The following is a 26127-nucleotide window of genomic DNA, read 5'->3' on the forward strand; positions in this document are numbered from 1 at the left end:
CGCAGGCCGGGAGCGCGGCTCCACGGGCAGTGCAGGTGCCTTGGGGGCGGGCGGCGCCGGCCCCGCTCCGCCCAGCGACAGAGAGGAGGGCCGGCCCGGCGGCGGGCGCACCTGGACACCGCGGCGGCGGGGACGCGGCCGGCTCCGCGCCCCCTGACGGGGCTGCCAGCGCCGCGCCCGGCCACAGCGCGCTCCCGCCGCCATGTCGGCCCGGCGGCGGCGACGAGCGGCCGCCGATGAGGAGGAGGAGAAGAAGGAGGTGGAGGAGGAGGATGGCAGCGACAGAGTGAGGAGCGGTGGGGCCGTGGGGCTGGGCAGGCCGCGGGCGGGCGCCGGGAGGCTGCGGGGGGCGGCGTGGCGGCTCCGGTCACCGCGGGGAAAGGAGGGCTGTGGGCGGAGGGCCGCCCGGAGCCGCGCGCTGCCGGAGCTGCGGGGCTGTGCGGAGTGAGAAAGCGAAAGTCTGCCGGCAGCCCTCGTCCTGCACTTTGGTTGGGAGGGCACGGAGCCACCGAGCTCTGCAGTGAGCCGGAGTGTGCCGCGTTCAGGGCCCCGTTCTGTACGGCAGCGCTTAGGCCACAGCTGCGTGTCTCTCCCTACGTGAGAACTTATTTTAGCTATGACTTTTCATAGCGGTCTGCTCAAAATACTGCTTTCCTACAGAAGCATTTGGCTTTGCTCAGCTCTGGACGCGGACACCTGCCCCCAACCCCCGTCCCACCTCAGCTCCCCCAGCCACAAAAGGGCTTGTCAGGCTGCTGGGAAGCCCAGGATCTAGAGATGAGTTTTCTATCAGCCACAGTTGGGTCCTGATTTAGTGGTGGGCACAGTGGTTGTGCACGCCATAGGGGATCTGATGGGGAGTATGAGGCCGTTGGGATTCACAGGTGCCACCACACTCTGTGTCCCCATAGATGGGAACGTGCGTGCTCTGCCTCTTGCCTCGCCTTTGCAACATGCAAACAGCACATTCTCCTTCAGATGTTTGCACATTGCCTGTTCTGCCTTGGGGGCTGCACACTTGGAAACTTGTTCCCTCCTCCATGACTGCTCCAGATGGCTGTGAAGCAATGGGTTTCCGCTGCTCCCCACTGCGCAGCTGGGAAACATCACCCTCTTCCACACTTAAAATGAGAATGTGGATGTATGGAAACTGCTGGCTTCTGATGCAACTGCTGCTGACCCAATTCATTCAGTTTCCAGATGGGTAAAAGGGACATGCTTTAAAGCACCGTGCATGTCAATGCAGAGGAATGCTCTGAGTTTGCTCAAGACCTGCAAGAACTCTTGAGTATATCTGAAGGCTTTTATCTGTTAGACCCTTCATTAGCATTTTCAGTATGTTTGCTGATACTTACAATGCTCGCTAAGTCCAGAAATGCTCATTTCCTAGTGAATTTAAGTCAAGCTGTTTGGTTGGTTGTTTTTTTTTTTTTTTTTTTCCCCTTTTCTGCTCTTCTTCTTAGTAATGCACAGAAACAATCAGTATCTGTTTCTACTTCCTTGTTTTCGAATAGAAGGTAACTTCGGTTTAGAACAAATGCCGTATGCCCTTTGTATAGCTTGTTCCTGAGCACTGCATAGTTTAGTGTCCCCAGCTGCCTGCAACCTTATCAAGCTGATGACTGCAAAATTCCTGTCAGAGTGCCTTTGCCCCATGGGCCTCTGCAATTTCACAAGTTTTTTCTTTCCTCACATTGTCCTGTGATGTGCAGGAGTGATCTTTAAGTCTTCCCTGTCCCATCTGTTGCTGTGTGCCTTGTGTGCTTTTCCCATAAATGTCTTAAATGTTTCCATGAATACTCCACTGCCCTCCATAGCAAGTGGAATGATTTAGCGTTAAAATACTCAGTATGAAAAAGTCAGTTACAGTTTTGCAGATTGCTATTCACACTACTCTCAAAATTCCAACTGTTGCATTTGTTACCATGAAGGTTGTGATGCTGCTTTCAAATGCTTGAAAGACATCAGTGTATCCTGAAGGTAGGGAGATGGTTACTTCTCGTGGTGTCACACAGAGTTCAGGAAGCGGTGTTTTGTTGCCGTGTAGCCACCAAACGAGTGACTGTGTGCCCAGGCTAAGTGTTAATTATTTCTAAGTAAAACAGACCTGGAATCATTGACTGGTGTTTCTTCAGTAACAGCACAAAAGGTGTTTCTGTTCAGTGAAACAGCCCTTCTGGGAGTCAGCTGCTGGAGAAATGACTTGGGCTCAGACTCTCACCTGCAAGGCTGGCCCCAAATTTTGTCCAGAGTCATGGTGTGTGTCCTGAACCCGGAGACATTTGAGGTCAGGCTGGATGGGGCTCAGAGCAACTGCTGAAGCAGCAGGTGTCCTTGCTTGATGCAGTGAACTTGGACTAGATGACCTTTAAAGGCCCCGTCCAACTCAAATGATTCAGTGATTCTTTAAATGTTCTAAACTCACTTGGAGTTAAATGAAATCCTAATGACAGTGTCGGTTAGTGTGCAATGTCAGACTCTGTCACAAATCACTTCTTCCAGTTTGCTTAGTAATGTTGGAATAACCGGAAAATAGACCTGGTTAGTTTGACGGGTAACAAGAGGGCTAACTATTTTCAAAACTCACATCTTGAAAGTGTGTGAGTTGGGATGTGGAGGTTTCAGTTGGTGATTTGGTGTGTGCAGTTTTCATGGAATTGTGGTTTTGCTTATGTTGGGCTTCAACAGCTTGGAAAAAAAAGGTTTTACTATTCAAGATCTTCTGATGCTTTGATGGCTTGGCTTCAGAGGAAGGTATCGAAGTACATTGATTTAAATACGCCACAAGGTGTTCTCACTGAACTATTAGCTTCAGTGTAACACTTGTGGGAGAGGCTGTAGAAAGATCAGTGCTGGAGAAGAAAACTGAACAATTACACTGGTAAAATGGCAATCAATTATTTGCTTTGTATGTGTGTATATATATGTGAAAATAGAAGTACATATATATACATATAAGTTGTTGGAAAATGTCTGTCTTCCTTTTCTCTTAACATAGGTGATGCTCCGTTCTCTGAGGAAAGCATATTTACAGTGTCTACCTGAGTTTCTTACTGTGTTATGGAAATAGTCCAGTACTAACAGAACATTGCAAGTGCCTTAGTAATGGGTAATTCCTGTGCATGTTTCACTCGGCGTCTGTTAATTGTAGTGCAGAAATGTCTTACATGGGATGGCAATTAAGATGAGTATGGCCTTTTAGAAGGTGAGAGGTTGACAGGTCTGTTCTTATTTTTATGCGTGACACATGGATGTATTTTGGTGGCTGCTGGAAAGCAGAAAGCAAGCAGAATTCCATATGGAAGCTTGATTTTTGTGCAGGTGTCACAATACCTCCTGCTAGGTAGGCACAGCGTCCTTCCTTGAGTTCCTCCTACGGAACGGTATTTGTAATATTGCTCAGTTTAGCTTGAGGATGGAAGTCTTGTCACTTTTTAGGAAAGCCAACGTTAAAACAAACCAAACCTCTACAACTACATACACCTTTCTCTTGGATTAGTTCACAAATGCTGAAAACTGATGAACATTGCAGCTTCAGACAGAAACATCTGTTGGGCACTGAGCTCCTAGGAGCGGCTGAATAACAGTTTGTGTTTGCCTTCTTCCTGTTCTTATCAGGCCTACATCATTCAGCCCTGTTGGACTTAGCCTTAATGAGCTGGTTAGATGGGTTCTCTTGCAGGAACATGAGCCTTCAGATGAGGAGAGGCAAGGCAACAGCCTCCTTGTAGTGTCTGTCTGTCACAGGCACTTGGGGCCTGAACCAATGAGATGAGTGCGTGTGAAAGGCTCTGTCACCTGCTGTGTGAGAACTGTGGGGAGACGTGGCAATACCTCATATCAAACATTTAACTTGGAGCTGAGGTTAAAAGGTGTCATTTTGGACACTACAACTTCTGGTGTTTTCACTTTACGTTTGAAAAACTTGTCAATCAGAGCCCACAGCCTCAAGCTGTAGCTTTTCACGCGTTGCCCCTCGCACATCCTCACTGTTGCTGTGTGTTCAGCTTGGTTAGGTCCCAGACCAGGAGAACAGGAGAAGGAAGGGCTGCTGGGTTTTATATTCGTTCTAAAACTGTTCTGCAAAGTCAAACTGAAATAGCAAGACTCCTGATCTGATCTTTTTTTTTTGAGGGCTTTTGTAGTGATCACACCACTGGTTACTGCAGTGATGATTGTTGTTATTCCTAGCTCTTAACTGGAATGTTTATAGTCAATTATGTAACTAAGAAAAAAAATTAACAAGAAAAGTATGTCCCCAAGTGATTGGGTTCTTAAAGCATTTCATGCTGGAGATGACAATTAACTGACTGTTAGTGAGCAACTTCCTCTTTGGCTTCGGACTTGGCAAATTAAATACTTTACTCAGGAAATGTTTTGTGGCCATTATAGCATGAAATGGAAGATGAAGTAAGTGCTCAAGGTCATTGCTGAGATAAGGTTCAAAGGGAAATAGAAGATAGTTCATGGTTTATTCCCCACAAGTTGTTCTAGCAATTTAAAGCTAAAAAATGGCAGAATATGTGCAGCTTGAAGACTGCACCAGCCCACCTTCTGATAGCAGCAGCAGCATCAAACTGCTGAAGATGCATTGGATAAGCACAGGAGGACTCCATGGTGTTCACATGCTCTGAAAAATGCCACAGATTTCAGATGCTGGAAATATCAAATTGAAAACATTGCTTCAAGTTAGGTGCATGAGTAAAGATTGTGTTAAAATATCAGAGGTGTAAAAATAGGCATGATTTTATTTCTTGCTGTTTAAGCAGCAGTTGAGCATGGAACCACTTAGAGCTGTGCTGAAAGCCCTGAAATGGAACAAAAATCTTGGAGGTATTTTTAGTTCTCAGTACGTAAAGGAGAGAACTTCTCTGCTGTGCACAAACAAGGATTAATATTAAATACTCTAAGTCGTTGTCTTAGGGCCAGGATTACTGCCCTTCATCTGCAGTGCAGTGCTATCTTCTAGCACTGTGCAAACAGCTTTTTGTACTTGGATGCAGACTGTAAGAGGTGGAACAGTGGTTTGGAGAAAGGCTTGTGATTATTTTTTATTTTTTTACCTTTTTCTTGTGCGTTATGATACCTATAGTTGATTTCCTAATCTGTAGTAATACAAAACTGGAAAAAGCCATCTCTGAATAACAAGGCTTGCATGCCCATTAATTTGTTTGTTTGCTTGCTTTTCAGGCCTTCAACAAACTTCCTGAGATCTAGATCACGCTTCAAATATTTACTCTTCTAATGCCTATTAATTATAGTCAGTGTCTGCCTGATGATTACTCAGCCATGGGATCAGAGGGGAGGGCCCAGCCTCCCTGCTCACCTCCTGCAGGCCAGCGCTGGGAGCCCAAACAGCCCCAAACCAGGCCTCCATGCTTCCCCATTTCAGCCCGGTTTGGTTTGTGTTTCTGAATGCGGGCTCCATCAGCAGCTTCAGGCAGTGAGGTTTGGCACGCCTTACCTTCTCCACTTGTGTTGTTGACACAGGTTGTTGGTTACTGAGGCTGAGATTATGGTTATTGAGGCTTTGATTATGTTCAAGCACAGCTTCCTGTAGGCCAAGAGGTTACGGGGAAAAGGCTACAGACTATAGAGGAACCGAGCAATGCCTGGGACTGTAGACCTTAGCTCCACAGTGGTTTTTTGGAGGCAAGGGGAAATGTACTCTGCTGGCTTCTAAAATAGCAAAAATATTCAGAAGAAGGGAGCAGCTGCGCCAGGGCCAAGCGCGGCCTTCCACCTGCGCAGAGTTAGGGGTTTGTAACAAAAGAATGAAGTAAATCAGCTCCTTGGGTATTGACTGCTGCTGAGGAAAAAGAAATCTCAATGATCTGCTCTCACTGTTGGTGACAGTTTGCACGTTAGATTGCATATGTTGCTTTTGGATAAGGTGAAAGATCGGTCTATCTCATATCTTCTGAGTAGTCAGTGAACAATGATGATCCAGGTGCTTTGCTGGGGTTGTACCAAGAGGTTATTCTGAATAATACTGTCACTGATCCCTTCATAATTTGTTCTTGGGTGTCATGTATTTTCAAGCTGGAGGGTTCAAGTCCCCTCATAGGTGCGTGTGAGACTGTGAAAGCAATCTCTCATTGTGGAGAGGTTGGTCTGGTGCTCCATTTTCTTTCTTATTTGTGTGACGCCACCAGAAGACCCTTTGCTGCCTTAGATTAGCTTGAAATTAAGGTGAGGAAGTTTGTTAGAGACTAAGGGATTTTTGTTAAACCTCTGTTTTATTCACCTTTAGTTCTTTTGGAAACAAATATCCGTGTGCTTTTGTAGGTGGGTAGAGAGAGTGCCCAGAATATGAAGTTCCCTGAGAGTAGCAGGTCGTGTCACAACACTAGAGTACTGCCCTTCTCATAAACGTGTATTAATGCACACTTGCTTTCTACAGCATCAACCACTTGACTAGCACATCATTGCTTTCTCGGTTTAGGGAACTGATAATTCCTACGTCACTTTCCAAGATGTGTTTGTGACTGAATACTGTGTTGTGGCATAATTAATATTCCTGTATGTCGAATTGAGGTGATTGAGCTATATATTTTTTTTCCTCTGGTCATAGGAAGTGGATTTGGATGAAGGACTCGTTGATTTGGATCTCAGAAATGATTCGGATACCCCCGATGTTCCACCACCAACAGACAGCACTCCAGAAATCCTCAAAAGGGCTTTGTCGGGCTTGTCTGCCAGGTATTGTAAAACAAACGAGCTCTCTAATTGGAGAGCTGCCAACTAAAATTATTGCAGACTGTATTGTAGTTTTAATTTTCACTTGGTACATACAAAAATTCAAGGATAATTTTTTATTTGTTGTCACAATTGATATTTATGCTTCAGAAGCCCATTTAATGTAATGTTGTTTCACAGCAGCTGAAGGTTGCCCACAGTTCACTGAAACTTTTGCAGTTGTTCTGTCTAAGCGTTGCAATAAAATATGTGAGAGAGCAGTGTTTGGGTTTGATCTCTGGAGTCAGAATTTCTAGGGGTTATAAACGCTTATTTCCTACATTCAAGCTTTATGAGGGGGCCGTTTGTGTTTAAGTGAAAGTGTTGATTCTCTGGATGAACTTCTGTAAGTTTTTTGGGCAGCATTTTCACTTCTGATAAGTAGGCCATGAAGAACAAGCTGTTTCTCCGTAACTCATACTGAAGGGGAACTTAAAGCCTTATTGTAATGAATTCCTCTCCAACTTTGTTCTGACAATTTCGGCAGTTCCACTTAGTGGCTTTAGCTGCCATTAGCTGGCAGATGAACATCAAATGAAGGTAGTTCAACTCTACATTAAATGCAAAATATGAAGCAAAACTGAGTGCCTCTTGAAGCAAGTGTGTCTACTGGGGCAGCAGTGACACGTAAAACTGGTATTAAAGGAGGACACTGCGAAGACCTTTTCTTCAAGATCTAGTGGGCTTTCTTTTGTGCTTAGCAGTAAGTTGTGATTTCTTGGTTGATTGTACATGTATGGGCAAGACTTTTGAAGGGAGCAAGGCAGAGGAGAAGAACTTACTGAAAAGGAAGTACGGTACACACTATTAATAATTAAAAACATTTCCATGGCAGAGAGGAGCATGCAGTGAGTTTATTCCCAGATATTTATTTATTTATTTATTTTTGTCTGTCTGTCTTCAGAGACCTGTATGCTGCTTTCCTGGCAGCCTTTCTTTTTACATGTAAGTCTTTGTACGGCTGCTTTCCCCATGTCTCCTGCTGTGAAAAGCTCCCAGAGGATCCTGATGTATTTTCACAGCCGCCTTCAAGGAGGGGCTGATCCATAACATCTGAAATAAGAGGGAGGAGAGGCTATGAGGAAAGAGGGAAGATTGCTACCTTTGCTTTCTTTTACCATGTGTTCTGTTGAGCTGGCAGCTAGTAAACTAGATTCCGTGTTTCTTGCTGTGTGTTCTATTAAGCAAGATGTATCTGGGCTTCCTGCTGCTTCTCATCAACTCAAGTATTCGCACAGTGTAGGAGTGGCCTTTGTTTTCATTTGTAACTGGTTGCTTTTTATACTGTTTCTCTTTACAGATGGAAAAATTGGTGGATTCGTGGGATTCTAACGCTAGCTATGATTTCTGTGTTTTTTCTGATCATATACATGGGATCTTTCATGCTGATGCTTCTGGTGAGTTTCTTTAAATACTCTGTATTGTGCAAGAGTTACTTAATCTCTTCGTCCAGCATAAGGAATAGCTGGAAGCAAAGTGCAGACATTACAGAAAGCAATTTCTCTTCTGTAAATGTAGGTGTCTTTGAACTACTGAAAAGGTTCTTAATTGGGTGCTTTTGGATGAAGACCTCCTCGGTAACTTTATTTGGGAAGAAATTAAACAAGTCAAATGGATTTTTGCCTTGAAGCTAATGAAATCAATCTATTTCCTTGTCTGATTCCCATTACCTTCTCATACCCTCCTTTGATTTTGTTTGAAATACACAAAGGGAGCTTCATTTTTCAGGCTGAGAAAAGCAGGCAGTTCAAGTCAGCTGGCAGTGCCTGGCGCTGGAGGACTTTCCTCAGTCACGCTCCATTAATTCCCTGCTTCTCTCCAGAGCTGCCTTGGCAGAGTGGAGCTAGGTGCCTGTCTGTGACACAGAGACAAAATGCATTTTTAGGTCACAAAGCAAACAAACGTAGTGGATTAGCATCCACTGCATGCTGCTTCTTTCCATTGCTTTTATTTCTGGTGTTCTTAGTGAATGAGGGTTTAATTATTTTTTTCAGTTGTGGCAAACAACAAAAAGAAACATGTTTCCTAAAATTCTGGAGTTTAGTACTTCTGGTTAGCTGCTTTGATTTCTCCCTCAGAATTGTCAAATTGTCAAAACCTTTATTTTTTCCATGTCTACTCCAAAACACCTCTTGAGATGCTGGAATGCTGTTTCACCAGTGTTATGGTCTGTATTACAGTCCCTACATCTGAATGAGTCTGGTTTGTATTTCCTGTCTTTAGAAGAATGACACAACAAGCTTGTGATTTCAGTGGCAGATGATTTTACTGAGTGTATGAAGAAACAACAAAAAAGCTCTGTTAAGTTGTAGCTTGTTGGAGAGACATTTCTTGCTATGTCAGTAGTCTATAACACTTTCAGAATAACTGGAGCAAAAAGAAACTGCTGGCTTTGCATTATTATTTGCTATATTCATGGTATGCTGCAAAGTTTCAGGCATGGCTAAGCTAACAGGATATTAACTAAAAAGCAATTGGGGTTAGTATAGAATTAATAGAGAATTCTTCCTCTGTACTGTAAAGCAAAAAAGACAGTTGCCTAATACAGTTAACTGTGTCTAAATTTGATATTTGTTACAGTGTTCAAAAAGTGAAGTAATAAAAAGTTTTGCTTGTGTATGATTTAGTTTCACTGCAGTCACATAGCTTAAATTTTCTCAGGAGTTGTCATGCTAAAACCAAATCTTAGTACTGGCCTGGAGGATGCCTGGAGAGCTGTAGGAAGGGTAATCCAGATAAGTTTGGAGGACAAGTCCTCAAACTGCTCCCAAAAACTGGGGGAATGTATATTGTGTTTGTTTGCTGTTGAGGCAGAAACTTCCACACCTTCACCCCCAAATGTCCTTTTCCTCTTAAGGACCAACCTTTAAATACTACGGGCAATCGTGACGTTAGAGTTTATGATGAAGGCAAAGCAGAATTGAGGGCATGAGCAGGGCAGGTGTCAGAATTAACTCGCTGAGGTGATGTAATACTGTTCAAACTGTTTTGAACAAGGTGAAGTGCATTCATGAGTGCAGGTGCTCAGAGAAATCCTGCAAAGCCTACGGTGATGGCATGCACAGTCAATGTGGGTAGGTTCCTCCTCCAGTGTCTGCACAAGATTACTTCTTAGCACTGTTTGAAAGCACTGGATATCAGGGCGAGATGGTCTGCTTGGTGACTAAAAGTTAAGCAAACCTGGCTGAGTCCCTCAGGGCCCGTGGCCTGCAGAGTGCGCCTCCAGACGTGCATAGGCAAGCACAGCCATGGTGAGATCGTGAAACAGCAGCAAGGCTGTGTGGGGTGTGATACTTATACCTGCACTGGGTGACCTGTGCTTCTAATCAGCACCGATAATTATCAGTGTAGACTTACCTGTAATGAAGTACTTGCAAATGGAAGGCTTGCTATGTTGCGTTGCACGACTTTTTTTTTTTTCTTTTTTTTTTTTTTCTTTCTACCTTGAACGTATCTCTTGAATTTAAATAAAACTTAACCAAAAGAGCTTTCTCTTTATGGAAATGCTTTTGACTTGCTGCTATCCAAGTATTTTAATGAGGAGCAGTCAGGAATTCTCGCTTATTTCTTGAGGGGATTCTTGCAGCTAGCCCAGAGTGCCTTTTTTTGACAAGCTCAGTGTGTCTTTTTTACAAACCTAATGGCTGTGAGTTAAGGGGGCAGGGACAGTTAAGCAGAGCTTGACTTTCTCCTTGTTCTTGTTTGGAAGCTGTCTCCTTTCTGCATGGAATTTAAATTTGGAGTAATTTTTTCCCACCTTAATGTAGGCTGCAGTGCTCCACACAGCCTTTAAGAAACAAGCAGTGGTCAATGTACATTGTTCCTTCTTCTTCTTAATTTTAGGTCTTGGGGATCCAAGTGAAATGTTTCCACGAAATCATTACTATAGGTTACAGAGTGTATCACTCGTATGATTTACCGTGGTTCAGATCCCTCAGCTGGTAAGTAGCAAGCAAGATGGTCAATAAGTAGAGATGGGAAATTTAAGTCTTAGCACTGTTTGTATCCTGGCATGATGGAAGGATAGCTTTGTAAGTCATGTGCAGATGTAAAACCTGGCATCTGTCTCTACTACATGACTCTGTAATTGCCTTCCTTTTGTGAACTTGAACAAATAAGTTGGCTTTTTACTACTTTTTTTCCTGTTATAAATATGTATGCATGTACACATTTGTGTGCATGCATATATGCTTGAAGTCACAATTAAGCATTTGGAAGCTGCCTGAAAATGTGCATAGCCAAAGAATCACCTGACCTATATTATCTGAAAAGCTTTGACTTTTGCAAGTAATTCTGTGCACTTTTAAAGGATTCTTTTCACAAGCAAGTAACTGAAATCATGATGTACAAGTTCTAAATCCTTTCCTGTTTTGAGTTTAATCGCAGGACTGGGTAGATAGAAGTGGTAGGGGATATTTTGAAAGCCACAGGACAGGATTAATGTTTCTGACAAATCCGGGGTATTTGTGTCAATGTCCTGCTTCTTAGAGGGTGTACAGCGTACCACTTGGTCTACTTTGGCAGCTAACTACAGTCTACCTATGTATGCTAAGTTCAAAATCAGCATTTCAGTGCCACCCAAAGTCTTGCCACTGAGACTGCATATTGAGACCTATCAGCTGGGTGGGAGGGTACTGCTAGTGATTGGAACGTGAGCTGTGAGGCATAGTTTGAGGGGCAAAGCCTTGCAAAGTGGACTTTAGGATTGGCTTGGAGGAGAAGACAAGTACTGATCTCCATAAACATCCAGATATCCAGCCCATCTTGAATTATGAGTTTTTGGCTTTTCTGACTCCATTAAAAAGCTGAAGAACATGCTGCTCGAGAAACGTGCATCTTTTAGTGGTTTTGAATTTGATATTTTTTCTTTTTTTTATTTGCATGTTAGCTGGTTTGGCTGACATGAAGCTTTTTTTTCTTTTGAAAAATCCTTCAGAAGGAGATGTGTGAAGGTGACATCTCACTTCATTCAGACTTTGTGTTTGGATGTACTTCCAGTTTATTTTGGAAGAAGTTGTGGTTGGAGCTGTGTCACTGATTTGTGAATGGACTTTAACTCCATAAGATTGTTGTTAGGTGAAGGAAGCTAGAAGTGAAAGACACAGGAGAAGATGCAGCTGTAACTCTTTCACACAAGAATCTTCAGTCCAGATGGCAAAAGTAAAGTTCTGATCAGATCCTCAAACACATCGACAGAGGTTTGAACTCAGAGGTTTTGTTCTGCAAGTATCTTATTATTTTCTGTGGCAGATATCATGAGCTTTTCATGTTAGAATTGAGTACAAGTATGTACCCAGTTGTATTACTGAGTATAGAAGGTATCTGATACTTATTCTGTACTGTGAGAATATCTGAAAAGGGCTTTTGTAGGTGTGAATTATTCAGTACAGTACGTGAAATGATTTTTGTGACATTTATTTTTGTAATCGGATTTCATTATAAGAAATAAATTGCAAAATTTGCTTGTTGGAGAAGGCTTCAAACCAGAGGTATAGTGAAAATCTGAATTTATTCTTGCATTTGTATTCCATCATGAGCTCTTGCCACTTAGTTGTTTTTCTTATTGTGTATGTTTGGGAGCGATGTTAACTGAATGACACAACCCTGTATTACCGTGTTAAAATAATAGCTACCTTTATTTGTTTTAGGTATTTCTTGCTGTGTGTCAATTACTTTTTTTATGGGGAGACTGTGGCTGATTACTTTGGTACGTTTGTTCAGAGAAGAGAACAGCTTCAGTTCTTAATTCGTTACCACAGGTTCATCTCTTTTGCACTCTACTTGGCAGGTAAGTGTGGGGAATGATAGAAATTAAAGATCTTTGTGCTGCATTTCTTCCTGTGTCAATTTGTGTATGTTTTCATGGTGGGTTTTGTTTTTTTTTTTTTTGTTTGTTTGTTTTTGTTGTTCTATTTTGTTCTTGCTTTTTTTTTTTTTTTTTAAAGCTTTCTGCTGTTATCCTCTCTATTAATTTTTCTGGTGCTGTTTAAGGAGATTCCCAATTCTATTCTCATCATGAAAATGAGTGTAATTTTTGCATTTACTCAGGGAGTAACCTAAGAAAAAGCAGATTATCTTAGGAAAGCTGAGCTTATGGTGCTCATTAGGAATCATCTTGGACTGGTTTTATGATGATTGATGATCCTGAATATGTGCAGGGTGTTTTGGCAGTCTGTGAAATAGCTTATATTCACCATTTCTGTGATGGGTTAATGCTGTATTGTGTAAGTGTTCTGCCAGGTCAGCAGCCAGGAGCTTGGTACTATATTTTCAAGCTATTTTTCCAAAGACCTGAGAGTTTGTTTTATCTGCAAGATGCACTTTTGCTTGCCTCATGGATAAATTTTCCTCCCAGTCCAGCTTTGTGAGATATGGCTTTGTAAACCACTGAATACAGTCTGCTCTGCTTTCAGGAATGCAACATTAATATTACTATTATTTACTATATTAATATTATCATTAGCTTAGAAAGTAATCAATTGAAGACTCGGGTTGTTCTAAGGAGCAGGAGACTGCCATGCTGAAGTATTCATAACATAGATGAAGAAACCTGCTGTTAATAAAGAGCTTTGTCTACTGTTACTGTTTTTTAAGCCAGATGAAAGTTTTTCTCCATGCTTAGATTTCCATGATGGGACCTTGGAAGGAACAAAACAGAAGCTTCTTACTAAGGATAGCTAAGTCTGCTCTAATGAGAATAATTCTGTGCCTGTGGTTACTGAGCAGAAGCAAATACTCTGACCAGAGGAACTGGGAAGAGCTTCAAGGGAAGAGAATGACTGGCATATCATGGTTCAGTGTCATTGAATATACAGTGGTACAAACTACACTTACTTTATTTTACAGGCTTCTGCATGTTTGTTCTGAGTTTAGTGAAGAAACACTATCGTCTGCAGTTTTACATGGTGTGTATTACCCACTTTGCTGTGGTCAGTCATGTTATGAATGTCACAAGAAAGAATCATGTCATTATGTTCATAAAGTAGCTTGGGAGTGCTTCAGCTGGCAGCTACGTGATACAGAGTAATGTCAGTCTGAGTGTTTACACCATGGGGCTGCCTCTGTCAGAAAGTGCAGTCTCTCAGTGAATCCAAGCTGTGATTAATGAGGCCCTGCACATACCCAGGGTGATGCATCTCTTAGTGACAGATGGGTAAAGGAGAGGCTCCTGGTGAGAGGCACGTGCCTTTCGTGCAGGCCAAAAACCAGACACGTTCAGCACAAAGCTGGACATGACTCTGGTGACCACAGGCCCCGCTGCAATGCTAGGAGGGAGCCTGACCTGAACACCTGTGTGGGGAATTGGTTTTGTGCCAGCAGCACAAAACCAGCACTTAGCAGCACTTCTTCTGTTGTATAAACATGTGCTTCTGTCTCTCATCTTTGGTCTTCTAGTACAGTGTGTGGTGGATAGTCAAGAGCATTAACTTACAGTTTTCTCGTGTAATTTTTGTAATGTGCCTTTTTTATATCTAAATTGAAGGTGTAACATCGCATCTATTAAAAAAGATAGAAATGACCAGAAAACAGTAAAACAGTAAGGCAGCACAGCCTTTTTATTAAAAAACAAACCAACAAACAGAACAGTTTTTGAATGTCTTGTGCAACCTGAAGATTTCTTAAGGACCTGTTTCTGCTGTTATCTCCTGTTTCTGCAGGTGCCTTAGATGGCACTTTAGCCTTGCAGATTGCTCATTTTGGACTAGGAATTGCATGATATTTAAAATCAATAAATAAAAGATTTACCATGTTTGTGGGATAAGTTGCTTGATGGAGGGGAAACGCAGCTTTTCTGGGAGAGGTGGTCTTTGGTAATTAGCAAAGCACAGGTCTTTGATTTGGCACAAGGTAAATACACTGCTTTCCCTTCTGGAAAAAGGAGGGGCAGAGGAATGTGCTTGGTCATTCGACATTGTGATTTTCAGAAGGCACTAAGGTGTGACTATGTAAGAATTTCAGAAGAACAGAAGGAGCAGCATATCCTCTGGATGGGAGAACACTGTTTGGATAGACAAGAACAGCCATCTGGTTTGAGTTGATATTACAGCACCTTTGTATGAATCACTGAAGTTTTGCTTCAGAGTTCCTTTACTAACCAGCGAATAATATGTTCAGAAAGTTTAGGTCAGTTCTTGCACTCCCTTTCAACTTTCTTCAGTTTTCTTAACTATAAGTAGTTGTGGACTGCTATAGGAAAATACATGTGATAAGAAAACTTAAGGAAGTACCACGTTGTACGTGTCAAATAGTCCAGACATGGAGTGCTTAAATCCAGAGTTCCATGGAAAAATGACCAGGTCTTGATCTAAGAGTTTTTGGAAAGTGGGATGTAGAAGCATTACCTGTAGACTGTTTGGAAGCCACCTGATGGGTAGAGTATTGGTGAACTTGACGGTTTAAATGTTCATGCCCATAAAAATTAACACTTCCTTTTCTCTCATCCTGAGAAATCTCATGTTTCCTGAGAGAGTTGGTGTTAAGTCATGATGTCCACATCTGTGTGACATGACTCTTTCATGAGTTCTTCATTGCCATTTTATTGTTACAGTTCTAACTTGTCTGTTACATGTATATACACAGAATATCACATTGCTTACCTTTCTTCACTGCTTTCGTGCTGAAAGTTCACGTATGTCTCACTAAATTGGATGTTCAACTGCACATTAAAAATTCTGGGTGATGGAAGAGGATGAGGAAAGCTTTTAAAGTTTCAGTCCTTTCTTCAGAAAGCCGGCTAACTTGTGATATACTGTATGCATGCACTCTGCATTATCGCTAGAGCTGGTGTACGTGAGAGCCCCTAAGGGCTCTTCTAGCTGACATGCCAGTATTGATGATGTACTGATCCGTGTTCTCACTAACTGTTGTGTTGTTGCATTGTTAACAGTTCGCATGGACTCATGTCACTTTGCTGATCACTGTAACTCAATCTCATCTAGTCATCCAAAATCTCTTTGAAGGCATGATCTGGTAAGGGGACAGCAATAAACTAATTTGTAACTCTATTGCATTGAAAGGCCGGCTCTGCTATGTAGTGGGTGTGGCTAGGGAATAACTACAGTGGAAGTAGCACAAGATAAGAGCACCTGTGCTTAGTTGGACGGGGAGTTGGAGGAAGTGGGAGCAATGAGGTGAAGGTACAGGACAGTGGGCAGAGAGCTCTCCAGCCAGATGGCAGCCACAAGGATGGTGGTTTCAAGTAACCACTTCGTTTGTCTGCCAGGTTTGGGATTAATTGCAAATGTTGTGAATATGGCATTTTGCTGAGTGCAGGAACACAGCTGCTCAGGAGCTTTAGGTACCTCAATGCTACTGAGGTTGGACCACTTAATTTGGAAGACCAAATCTGGCTTTAGGAGTCCCACTTGAGACCTTTCCAAAAGGTTTGAAGGCCATAAAATCCTCAGAGATAAGAAACAACATTGTGGGAATTTTTACAAGGTAACTAAAAATGTTCTCACCTATTTTTAGCAGGCAAAACAAAATAGTTCTGGCAAGTGATGTAGCATGGATCAGTAGTCTGAAACCACACGTCTTGTCTGTATGGAGGTTCAGGTGAAACGACAGTAAAGACTCCCTTTTCTTACTGACTGATGGCAGTCTCCAAGAGCAAGGTGTCTATTAGAAGAAAAACGCTTCTCCCTTCCTGCCTTTAGTTTGTATGCTAAAGTTCAAATCAATTTGTTTGAAATTCTCTATGAGTTTAAATCTTGAATGTTGTCCAGTCATCCCAAGTCTTGTTTCCAGCTACATATTCAATTCTGATGATGCAGTTAAATTTGATGACTTCAAAACTTCTCCCCCCAAAAGAAGTAATGCTTTCCCACCCCACACCTCTGCAGGTGGTAAATTACAAGTTGAGAAAGAAAGCAGCAGTGCATGGCAAGCAGTGTGTTCTTCCAAGAACTTAATACTGCATGTTCTCCTTTTCCTTTCCTGATGGAAGGACAATGGGAGATTATTGCAGAGAGGACATGTTCACAGCTAGAAAGAAGAAACAAAGCCTTTGACAGAGTTTGTTTAACTGAATTCTTTTCATAGTGATTTAGTTCATGTGAAAAGCTGAACCAAGTTTCCTTGTTAGCTACCTACCGATTTGGCACATAATTATAACATCCAACTTCTAGTTTATTAATACATCTCTGCCTTGAAATGGGGGGAAATGCAAGTTAACAGGATCGAGTAGCAAATTCAGATGCTATCTGCATGCAGAGAACACTTTAAAAAGCTAACACAGGCTGCTGCAAACTGATGAGAAGAAAAAAAAAAGCTGGCTTTCTTTTTTAAAATTTAAGTATCATTGAACTTATAAGGACTTTGCTTGCTTTGATGTTAACAATAATATTAACGTGTTTCTTTCTGTTGATTTCTTCTTAACGGTGGTATCAGTCAGCAGGTCTGATAGAAAAACCCAGCCTGTTGTCATTTTAAGCTCGTGTGCTAAAATTAAATTTTAACTTGAATTAGCATGGATCTCTAACAGTCTTGATTAGCTGAACATTAACATCAGTATGGCTAACTGTGTTACTTAGGGAGGAACAAGGTGAAGACATTTTGAAGCATAACAGTTTCTAAGTATTTCAGAACATTTCCCAACAAAAATGCTGCTGTGTGAATTATAAATTATTTGTACTGAAGCTCAGGCAGTTTTCCCCTTTCTCTATGTGAATCTTTCGGTGCATCTTTCTCTAGGTTTCTGGTGCCAATTTCGAGTGTTATCTGCAATGATATTGCTGCTTACATTTTTGGATTCTTTTTTGGCAGAACTCCATTAATTAAGGTATGTATGTAAGTATTCTTTGAGTTTTGACAGTTTACAACATTTTTGATACTTGCTAAAAAATAATATTTATAGAATAAACACTTTCATCTGTTCTGCAGGTTACCTATTTGCTAAAAGCCACATTATTTATCTGATTTCTAGAGATTTGTAAGTGGCAACTGAAATTATGGTGAATGTAGTATTAACATCATAGTATAATACAGTTGCAGCCTATTTCATTGTTAGCGTATTTCATCCTTTTTCTTTCAGTTTCCCATGCAGGTTAAACTGCGTGCTTCCTTCACAGTGTTTAGTGACTAACTTAGCTGGTGACATTCAGTATTCCATGTGTACATGTGCTCACAAGCAGGTGTTGATGTTTGCAAGTGAGGTACTAAAATGGAGGTGGGGATGAAAGAAGGTTTAGTGATGCAATTGTTGCAGCTAACTCTGTCTTGCACCTAGCTGTCTCCCAAAAAGACCTGGGAAGGGTTCATTGGAGGTGGCTTCTCCACAGTTCTATTTGGATTTGTTGTAAGTAACCACAGGACTTTCCTTCTATAGATTCCGCCTTTAATGTTCTGTTTTCAGGGGAAATAAAATTACTGACAAATTAGGTCATCTCAAACTGCAGAAAGTCTAAGAGTTGGGGATTTGTGGTTGATTATCTTTTTAGCTACAGAATTCTGCTTAATCATAACTGGTTTTAAAAGTTAAGGACAAGGTTTGTACTTCAACTGAATTACTTAACTGACTGTTTTGCCATTACTGTTACAGACTATATCCGGAGTTCTTTTATCTAATAATTACATCTCTATTTTAAAATTTGAGTTTATTGAAAGCATTGCTTTTGCTTTGTGAAGAAGTAGCTTTGTATTGTATGCTTCATGTTGTTATTTTTCCTGACTGAAATGCCTCTGGGTTTGGATGGGTACTTTATTCTGATGGTATGTCTAGGATAAAAGAGCAACATAACTGATTTTACATGTAATTTATCACCAAGGTCAGAATTTGTAGGTACCAGACCTTGTAGAAGTAGTAGTTCAAGTTTTAATAGAAAAGTAAATTGGAAAGAAATAATGAGTTGTAGCTGTATGGGGATATTATAATGCAGAAATACACTGCATATGCTTCTGAGAGACAGAAAAATAAACTGGGAAATTATCATGAAGGGTATTGAAATTCCACATCTGCCTGCCTTGGTGAGGCATTCTCCACCCTAAAACGAGGGCTCCGTTGTGGTCTCTTTATTACCAAAAATTTTCATATCCTGAGCTTGCGATAACAAAGTCATTTATTAGAGTAGGTTTTTGACTGTAACAACTAATGCATATTTCAAGAGTTCTTGTTCTGCTTTCCAGTTTTCCTATTTCTTGGCTCAACATCAATACTTTGTCTGCCCAGTGGAATATAACAGTGAAACCAACAGATTTGTGACAGAGTGTGAACCTTCAGAGCTTTTCCAGCTGAAGAAATACTCTGTGCCACTATTGCTTCAGGCTGTGTTGGGATGGGTAAGGAAAAAATAAGGCTTTAATTAAGATAGAAACTACAAAGCCGAGCTTTAAAGTTTTCCTAAACCTTTTAGAAGGATGTTCCAGCACAGGTAGGTCTTCAGGGTTAGAAACTGAATTGTTACTCTCAGCTTCTCTTACTCACATGAGGAGGTGGTCACTCAAGCAGAAGTGTTGCTGAAGGAAATGTCTATGTCCTTATTGCCTGTATTTGTGCAGGAAGTGGATGGTACTGCTCACTGTGCTGTATGTCATGTTCAACCACTGCTGAAAAGCTGATACAGTCTTAAGCTGTTACAGTCTGTGGAAAATAGGCCGAGGCTTGTTACAGCCAGAGTTAGCAGTAAGGGTGAATACTTTTGTTAGTAGAAAAGCAGTCCATTTTTGAGTTAGTGTGCAGCTGCATCTAGACTAGAACTTGCACTGTTTCTGTGAAGTGGATCTTGTGTAATTAAGGCCATTCCTTCTATTGTACACGGAGAAAAACAGACTAAGTTACAATTTCACCCAATGGAGTCATTGCAGCATGTCCTCATATGCAGCCTGTGCCTCCTGTCAGGAGGAGTGCTGTGTCTTTAGCTGGCAGGAAGTAGGTCGTTGCTCCTCCTGCCATATCAGTTTTGCTGCCTTCATCACAGGAAAAGATTAAGTAAAACTAGAGTCTGTATGCATTTCATATATATATATATATATGAATTCTGTGTAAATACGTGAATAACTACATGCACACACACCCCACAGCCAACCCTGCATGGACAGAGGTGTGCATGCACATGTGTATACAGACACACAGATACATCCACCCACACACAGCCAGATGCATACCCACATGCATACGAGTGTGCACATAAGTACATCCACATCCCCCAAACATCTCTACCCACCCCCCTCACCTCCATGTGCAGATCCACACCGTGCATGTATGTGTGTACACATACACCCATGCACGTGTGTGCCCTTATTTATATACATTTGTAAACATGTACACATGTGCAAAATATATGCAGAGAGAGACCTAACCCCCACACATCTACACTCTTGTGTATGTAACATACCCATAGCTGCACACAGAACTCACATGTATACTTACCGTGCATGGATATATGCATCCACATGTATAAGTGCGTGTGTGGGTATGTACACCCATGCACATTCATGTACCTGCATGCATATACACCCTCACACATACACGAGCATACATACGTATGCATATGTGCATGCAGACACACTTTTAGACACATGTATATGTAGACACGTATACATCCCACTCCATGTGTATGTATGCATACACCCATATGTCCCATGCACATACAGATGTGTGTATATACATCCATGCTTACAGACACACATGTATGCTTGCACAGCTACATATACACAAGTGTGCACACATGTAGATGTGCAGATATACATTGCATAGCCAATTCTGACACAGGGATGTATATATATGCATACATACACTGTGCATGTGTGCATGCACACATTTGTGTACACTCTAATGTGTACGTATGTTCACTTCTGCATACATACACAAACATGCAGACACTTATCTGTATGCAGACTGTGTGTACATGCCCACAGACATGTATATGTGCACATGTGGTACAAACATTGATATGCATGCCTACTCAAGTGCAGACATGCATGCTTATGCACATATATTCACATGCACATATGTGCCTGTATGTATACATTTACACACGAGTGCACTCAGGCACACTTATGTAGGTAGATGCACACAGATGCATACACATATGGACAGGCCCACATGTGTGCACGCGAATGTTAACATGCATGTAAACATGTGTATTCATATACAGGCACATGTACATCCATGCATACACGTGTGCCCCTGTGCATATATACATCCCTGTGCATATACACATGCAAATATACATGTGTAGACAGGTGTGCATGCATATATACACAGGCACATATACACACAGACTTATGTGTATATGCACTCACACATACACGTGCGTGCACTTAGGCACATATACACACACACCCCACACGGGCACACACATATGCCCTAATCTTCCCGGTGAGACACAAAGGAGGTGCCTGTGACAAATGTATGATACAAGTGGGTTCTGCATCACCTTCTGCTCTATTCATTGCCTCAACACTGAGAACAAGCAGACAGTGCTAAGAAAGATGGTGTGGTTTAAGTGCTTTTACGTGAGCATAGCATTTAATGAGAAAAGCTCACAATTGTAACAAAAAGGTGTAAGTGGAAATTGTTGCTGATGTTTGCAAAAAACTGAGGATTATAAATAATAGCCGCAGCTGGTAGTTCAAAACAAAACAAAAAGAAGACTGCATCTAGAAGCAGATCCAGTATTTTCCTGAATGAACACACCATTGCTTCAGAGGCTGTGAAGTTGACAGCAAATTTAAAAATTATTTTTAAGTAGTTAATTAGTGTGTAAGCTGGGCTAAGTCTTGTGTTGTCCTGCTGCGTTATGACTTTTGTTAAAGGACAGGGTGATGGGAACAGCCAGCTCTGTCATGGTCCAGTTGAGACGTGTCCACCCCAAAAAGAGGTGGTGGTTGCACACACACCTCAGGAGTAGTATTGAAAAACTCTGTGTCCATTGAGGAGATAATTACTTAGAGTAGTATTTATAGAAAATGACCATCGGTTTAGGAAACAGTTGGTGTTGGCCACGATGCAGATCAGAAATGTAAGGTACCGGAGTTTCAATTGCAGGTGGAGTGTGTTGAGAATTGCCAGGGAAGGTGTGCTCTGCATGCAGCAGCACTGCTAGGCTGGAGCTTGTGCCATTGACTTGGGTGAGCTCAAAGATGCAAAATAAAACTTATCATCATTAATGTATTATTTGGCAATAGGTACGTGTTCTCCTTCCTGACAATCAAGTCTCTCTTATCCCTAAGAAATGTAATGGGCCAGAAGAAATGTTAAGTCTTTGAACAAGATGAGGGGGATGTTATATGGTCAAATGTAAAATCAGATATTAATGGAGTAAACCTTTCATATCCCAGTGCTGCACTGTGTATGTGTAGGGGACGGCATGGCAGACTTGTGTAGAAATTCCTGTCTGTCTCATGGGAGCACTTCAGAGCAGCAACTGTGACAGTGAACTGCGTGACAGCAGCCAGTTTCTGGGGACACTGAGTCACCTAATCTGCAGAAATCCTATTGGCTCTGTGGAAAGCTCCATTCTCTACAGGATACAGAGCTGGAAAAGCAGGGCAGGGGAAACTTTATTTCTTCTGATTGTTTGGCTGAAAAGTATTACTCTCTATTGGGAAAACTGAAGCTTTGTGGAAATGTGCCCAATTTTAAAATATTTAAGCTGACACATGCCTAGAATCAAAGGTACTGAAATATCCTGTTAATTATTTTTCTTGTAGGAAACGGTGAATATGTACCCATTCCAGATGCACAGCATTGCACTGTCAACGTTTGCCTCACTAATTGGGCCATTTGGAGGATTCTTTGCCAGTGGATTTAAACGAGCGTTCAAAATCAAGGTGTGTCATCATTCCCATATGCTGTCTTTGTTCTGATTGTCTTCTGTATGAGATTGGTTGCTTTGAGGTTTTTTTTCATGTGTGGATTCCATTACCTAATCTTTTTCAGACGATGTATGAGCTGTGCTTCAGTAGCAGTACCAGCTCTTTGTTTTATTGGATATATATGTGTGTTATTCCTAAATTATTACTATTATTTTTTTGCATTTTGGTTGATACTATTCCTAGCTGTGCTTCTAAGGTGAGCAAGATGCAAGATAATTATATTCCACACCACTCAGTAGATACTTATCAATCTGCAGATACCTGACCACTGCTCATGGTGGTTTGCCCCAATCTTTACAGCATTAAAGCTGTACTTTACAGACCCAGCCTGTGCTGCATGCAGATGCTGACACTTCTGTTCAGCAAGGCACGAGTGACTGACTGCCTATGGCAGTGCAGCACTGCATTGTAGCAAGAGCGTGTGCTGACACACGATGCGATGTGTTGGCCTCTTTATCGCAAGTGTGGCTGGAATTCAGTGACACTGGACTGTGGGAGGAGAGTAGCCACACATTTTCTTCTGACCTCCTTATGTCTTGGCAGGACTACTGTAATTCTTAACCTGTTCCTTCAGCCTGCTAGTTGTGGCACGTGCTTTGCACCAAAGCATATAAGTAAACCTCTCTGGTCTGAACTCCCGCCCATGCGCTTGTGCTTATTCCCTTTCCTCACACTGGTCCAACCACTTATCTGATGGCTGGCTACTTACAGCCTAGTGCACTGTTATGCCTGTGTCTGCTCTGTAAGACAAACATGGGTAACACAGAAGGTGGCATATTTGTTTGCATCTGAGTCTTTTTTTTCTTTTCCATTCCTTTTTTTTTTTTAAAGGGATTGTTTGATGACAGGGCTTTGTGATGCTGCTGAATGTACTAATGTTGCATGTACATGCTATGGCTTTTAGTTACTCTTCTGAGAAGCCAGTGATAAAACTGGTAGGTGAATGAGCATATGACTTGTTAAGTCGCTGGGAGTCAGCAGAAAGGGATTTCAGTTTTTGCTTTTCCCTTGGTGTAAGTGCATCAGTGTCAGCTAGCAGTAGTTGCTAAGGCAAGAAAAGTGTTGAAGAGGAGAATGAGATCCTTCGGGGCAAGAAACTGCAGCCATTGGTTCAAGAAGCTTTCTTTTCTTTCTACAAAAAGCAGTGAAGTACATGCATACACAGAGATGTACTTGGTGGTGGTGGATGTGCACTTGACCTGCCTTCTAGTATGTGACTCTGGGGAAGTTGCTACATCTCTTTCTTTTTCACTTTTTCTTACCTCTTGCCTCATTGTTTTGGCTAGAAAGTTCTGTAGCAAAAAGGCACTTGCTAAGTTTTGTCTCAGTGCATTGAAACCATAGCTTAATAGCATAAAATGTTGCTGTCAGGTGAGCCTTGGTGTGTTTCATCTGAATCGCTTACCGTAATGCTTTTTCCTTCTGTCCTTCACACCCTGAAGGATTTTGCAGACACAATCCCTGGGCACGGTGGTATAATGGATCGCTTTGATTGTCAGTACTTGATGGCTACTTTTGTTCATGTCTACATCACCAGTTTCATAAGGTATGGGTTTTTTGAAATTCAAGGTACTCAAATACGAGTAGGAGCTGTGCCACATGTACCACAGTGTTTTGGTCTGAGCTGTGCTCTGCATAATTAGCGCAGTGAAGGTTGTTTCTATGTTTGTTGTATGCAATGACTTCAAATACAGAGTCATGAAGAGCGCAGAGATCGCATAAGATTTGTGCAACATTAAAGCTATGCCCAGGGTATCAGCGGTAACCCACGTAACGTCAAATATGAGGCTTTTTGCTGCAGCCTCATAGAAGGCTTCACAAAGAGCCTGCATGTTGTGACTGTGGTTCTTCCCGTGAGCTTAAGTATTCTCAGTGGCAGGACTTGAAGCTTTCTGTTGGAGAGTAAAACGCTGCCATTAAAGAGAGTAGAGGACTTCTTAAAAATGCTGCTTGTCATCCCACACCAACTTTCACAAAGGTGAGATCATGGGAATGGAAATGCTATTGCAGGCAGTCATTTTAGTTCCGGGGTGGGGGAAATCGAGGTAAGGAACATGAGATGGCCAAACTGATACACGCCCTTCGTTTTGTAAATGCATTTGAGTAAATAATAATGAGAAAATGAAGAAGTTACAGATTTTTTGCTTCATATTGAGTTAATTGTACAGGTACACAGTAAGTGACTGACTGGATTCCTGTTATTTAGGGATGCACAGTTTAATTTAAGAATTTATTATTATTATTATTATTTTACTCTGACAACTTTCCATTTAGTTGGTATTTACACAGCTTATCCAGCAACTGGTATTAAAATGAAAAAGATCTTTTGATGAAGACTGTGATTATGGTAATTATGAACAAATCTGTGAATCTTTTTTGTTATAACCTTTCTTAATATTCCCATTTGATAGTAAATACAGGCACCATTTTTTCTTCCTGTTTACATTCAGCAAATGAGAGTGCTGGCCCAGTGATGCTTGCCCATGCACCCTGTGGCAAAGGTTAGACTGGGTGAAATCCATACTTTGGTGCTGCCAGACAAAAGGGAGGCACTGTTTCTGCAGCAGAGCAGGGTGAGAATGGAAAGCTATCTGAAAGCTTCTTTAGAACCGCTGTTCATCAAAAAAACTTATTTCATTGACAGGGGCCCAAATCCCAGCAAAGTACTGAAGCAGCTGTTGGTCCTTCAGCCCGAGCAACAACTCAATGTGTACAGAACCCTGAAATCTCATCTTGTCGAAAAAGGGATCCTGCAGCCATCTCTGCGAGGATAGTTTGCCAAAACAGAGGAATGGTGAGAAAAAGACATGCAGACGTTGTCTGTGGAAAAGCACTGTAAGTGTGCACAAAGGTAATGGCTGAAGGAAGGCTACATCATGATCTGGACGAGGTGAATGTTTCTTTCCTTAAAGGAATGCGAATGCTGTGACTTTCCAGTAGGATACAGGAGAAGAGTTATTCCTAAAATAATTAAAATGCTTACAGAGTAACAGTACTGTGCTATGTATTTTATTTCCCGCAGTGAATGGTAGCAGGCCTTCTTCAGCACTCAGCCTGACAACGTTTGTATTTTAAAAAGTCCTTTTTAAGATGTCTTGGATTAGAACAGTAAGCCTGAACTCCCCATGAGTTATACGTCCAGCAAACTTTAGTGAAATTTCTCAGTTCACTGGTGGCTTTTAATGAGTTCTCCATTACTGTATGTCATAGCAATACTTTTTTGGTGTAAAGTGGTTACTGTAGTAAAAATACAGAAGAGGCAGGCAGCTGCTCATTTAACCAGCAGGGCGATGAAGACAGAGTTGGCCAGAAAATCCATGTTTGCTTGGTCAAAGCAGTGCTGGTGGACTGCTGTCAGACCTCCTATATTTACTGAGTCACTGTGAAGGTGAACCTTTGCTGTGTTTTTAACTAATCAGCTTTCTTATGAAACTACTTCATCCTTTCAAGAGGGAGATATCTGTACTGGAGCATACTGAGCTGACTGCGCTGTGGAGCTGCTGTTTTTTAAAATTAATGTTATGCACTGTAAAGAAGCACATACGTCTGGGAGCAGTAATTACCTGAAGGTGG

General features: G+C 41.7%; 1 protein-coding gene across 1 annotated transcript; it reads left to right on the forward strand.

The window, feature by feature from the left end:
• The first annotated feature begins 202 nt into the window (after window positions 1–202).
• On the forward strand, window positions 203–25544 carry CDS1 (CDP-diacylglycerol synthase 1). The gene is made up of 13 exons (XM_042872110.1): window positions 203–286; window positions 6575–6702; window positions 8039–8135; window positions 10582–10679; window positions 12387–12526; window positions 13585–13643; window positions 15626–15708; window positions 17431–17518; window positions 17966–18034; window positions 18862–19014; window positions 22390–22509; window positions 23997–24100; window positions 25199–25544. The coding sequence occupies exons 1-13, from the start codon at window positions 203–205 to the stop codon at window positions 25326–25328; spliced, it is 1353 nt and encodes a 450-aa protein (XP_042728044.1). The 3' UTR covers window positions 25329–25544.
• The last annotated feature ends 583 nt before the right edge of the window (window positions 25545–26127 follow it).

Source organism: Lagopus leucura, unplaced genomic scaffold (genome assembly GCF_019238085.1).
Source record: "Lagopus leucura isolate 7727_CA_CO unplaced genomic scaffold, USGS_WTPT01 Super-Scaffold_100004, whole genome shotgun sequence".
Lineage (NCBI taxonomy): Eukaryota > Metazoa > Chordata > Aves > Galliformes > Phasianidae > Lagopus > Lagopus leucura.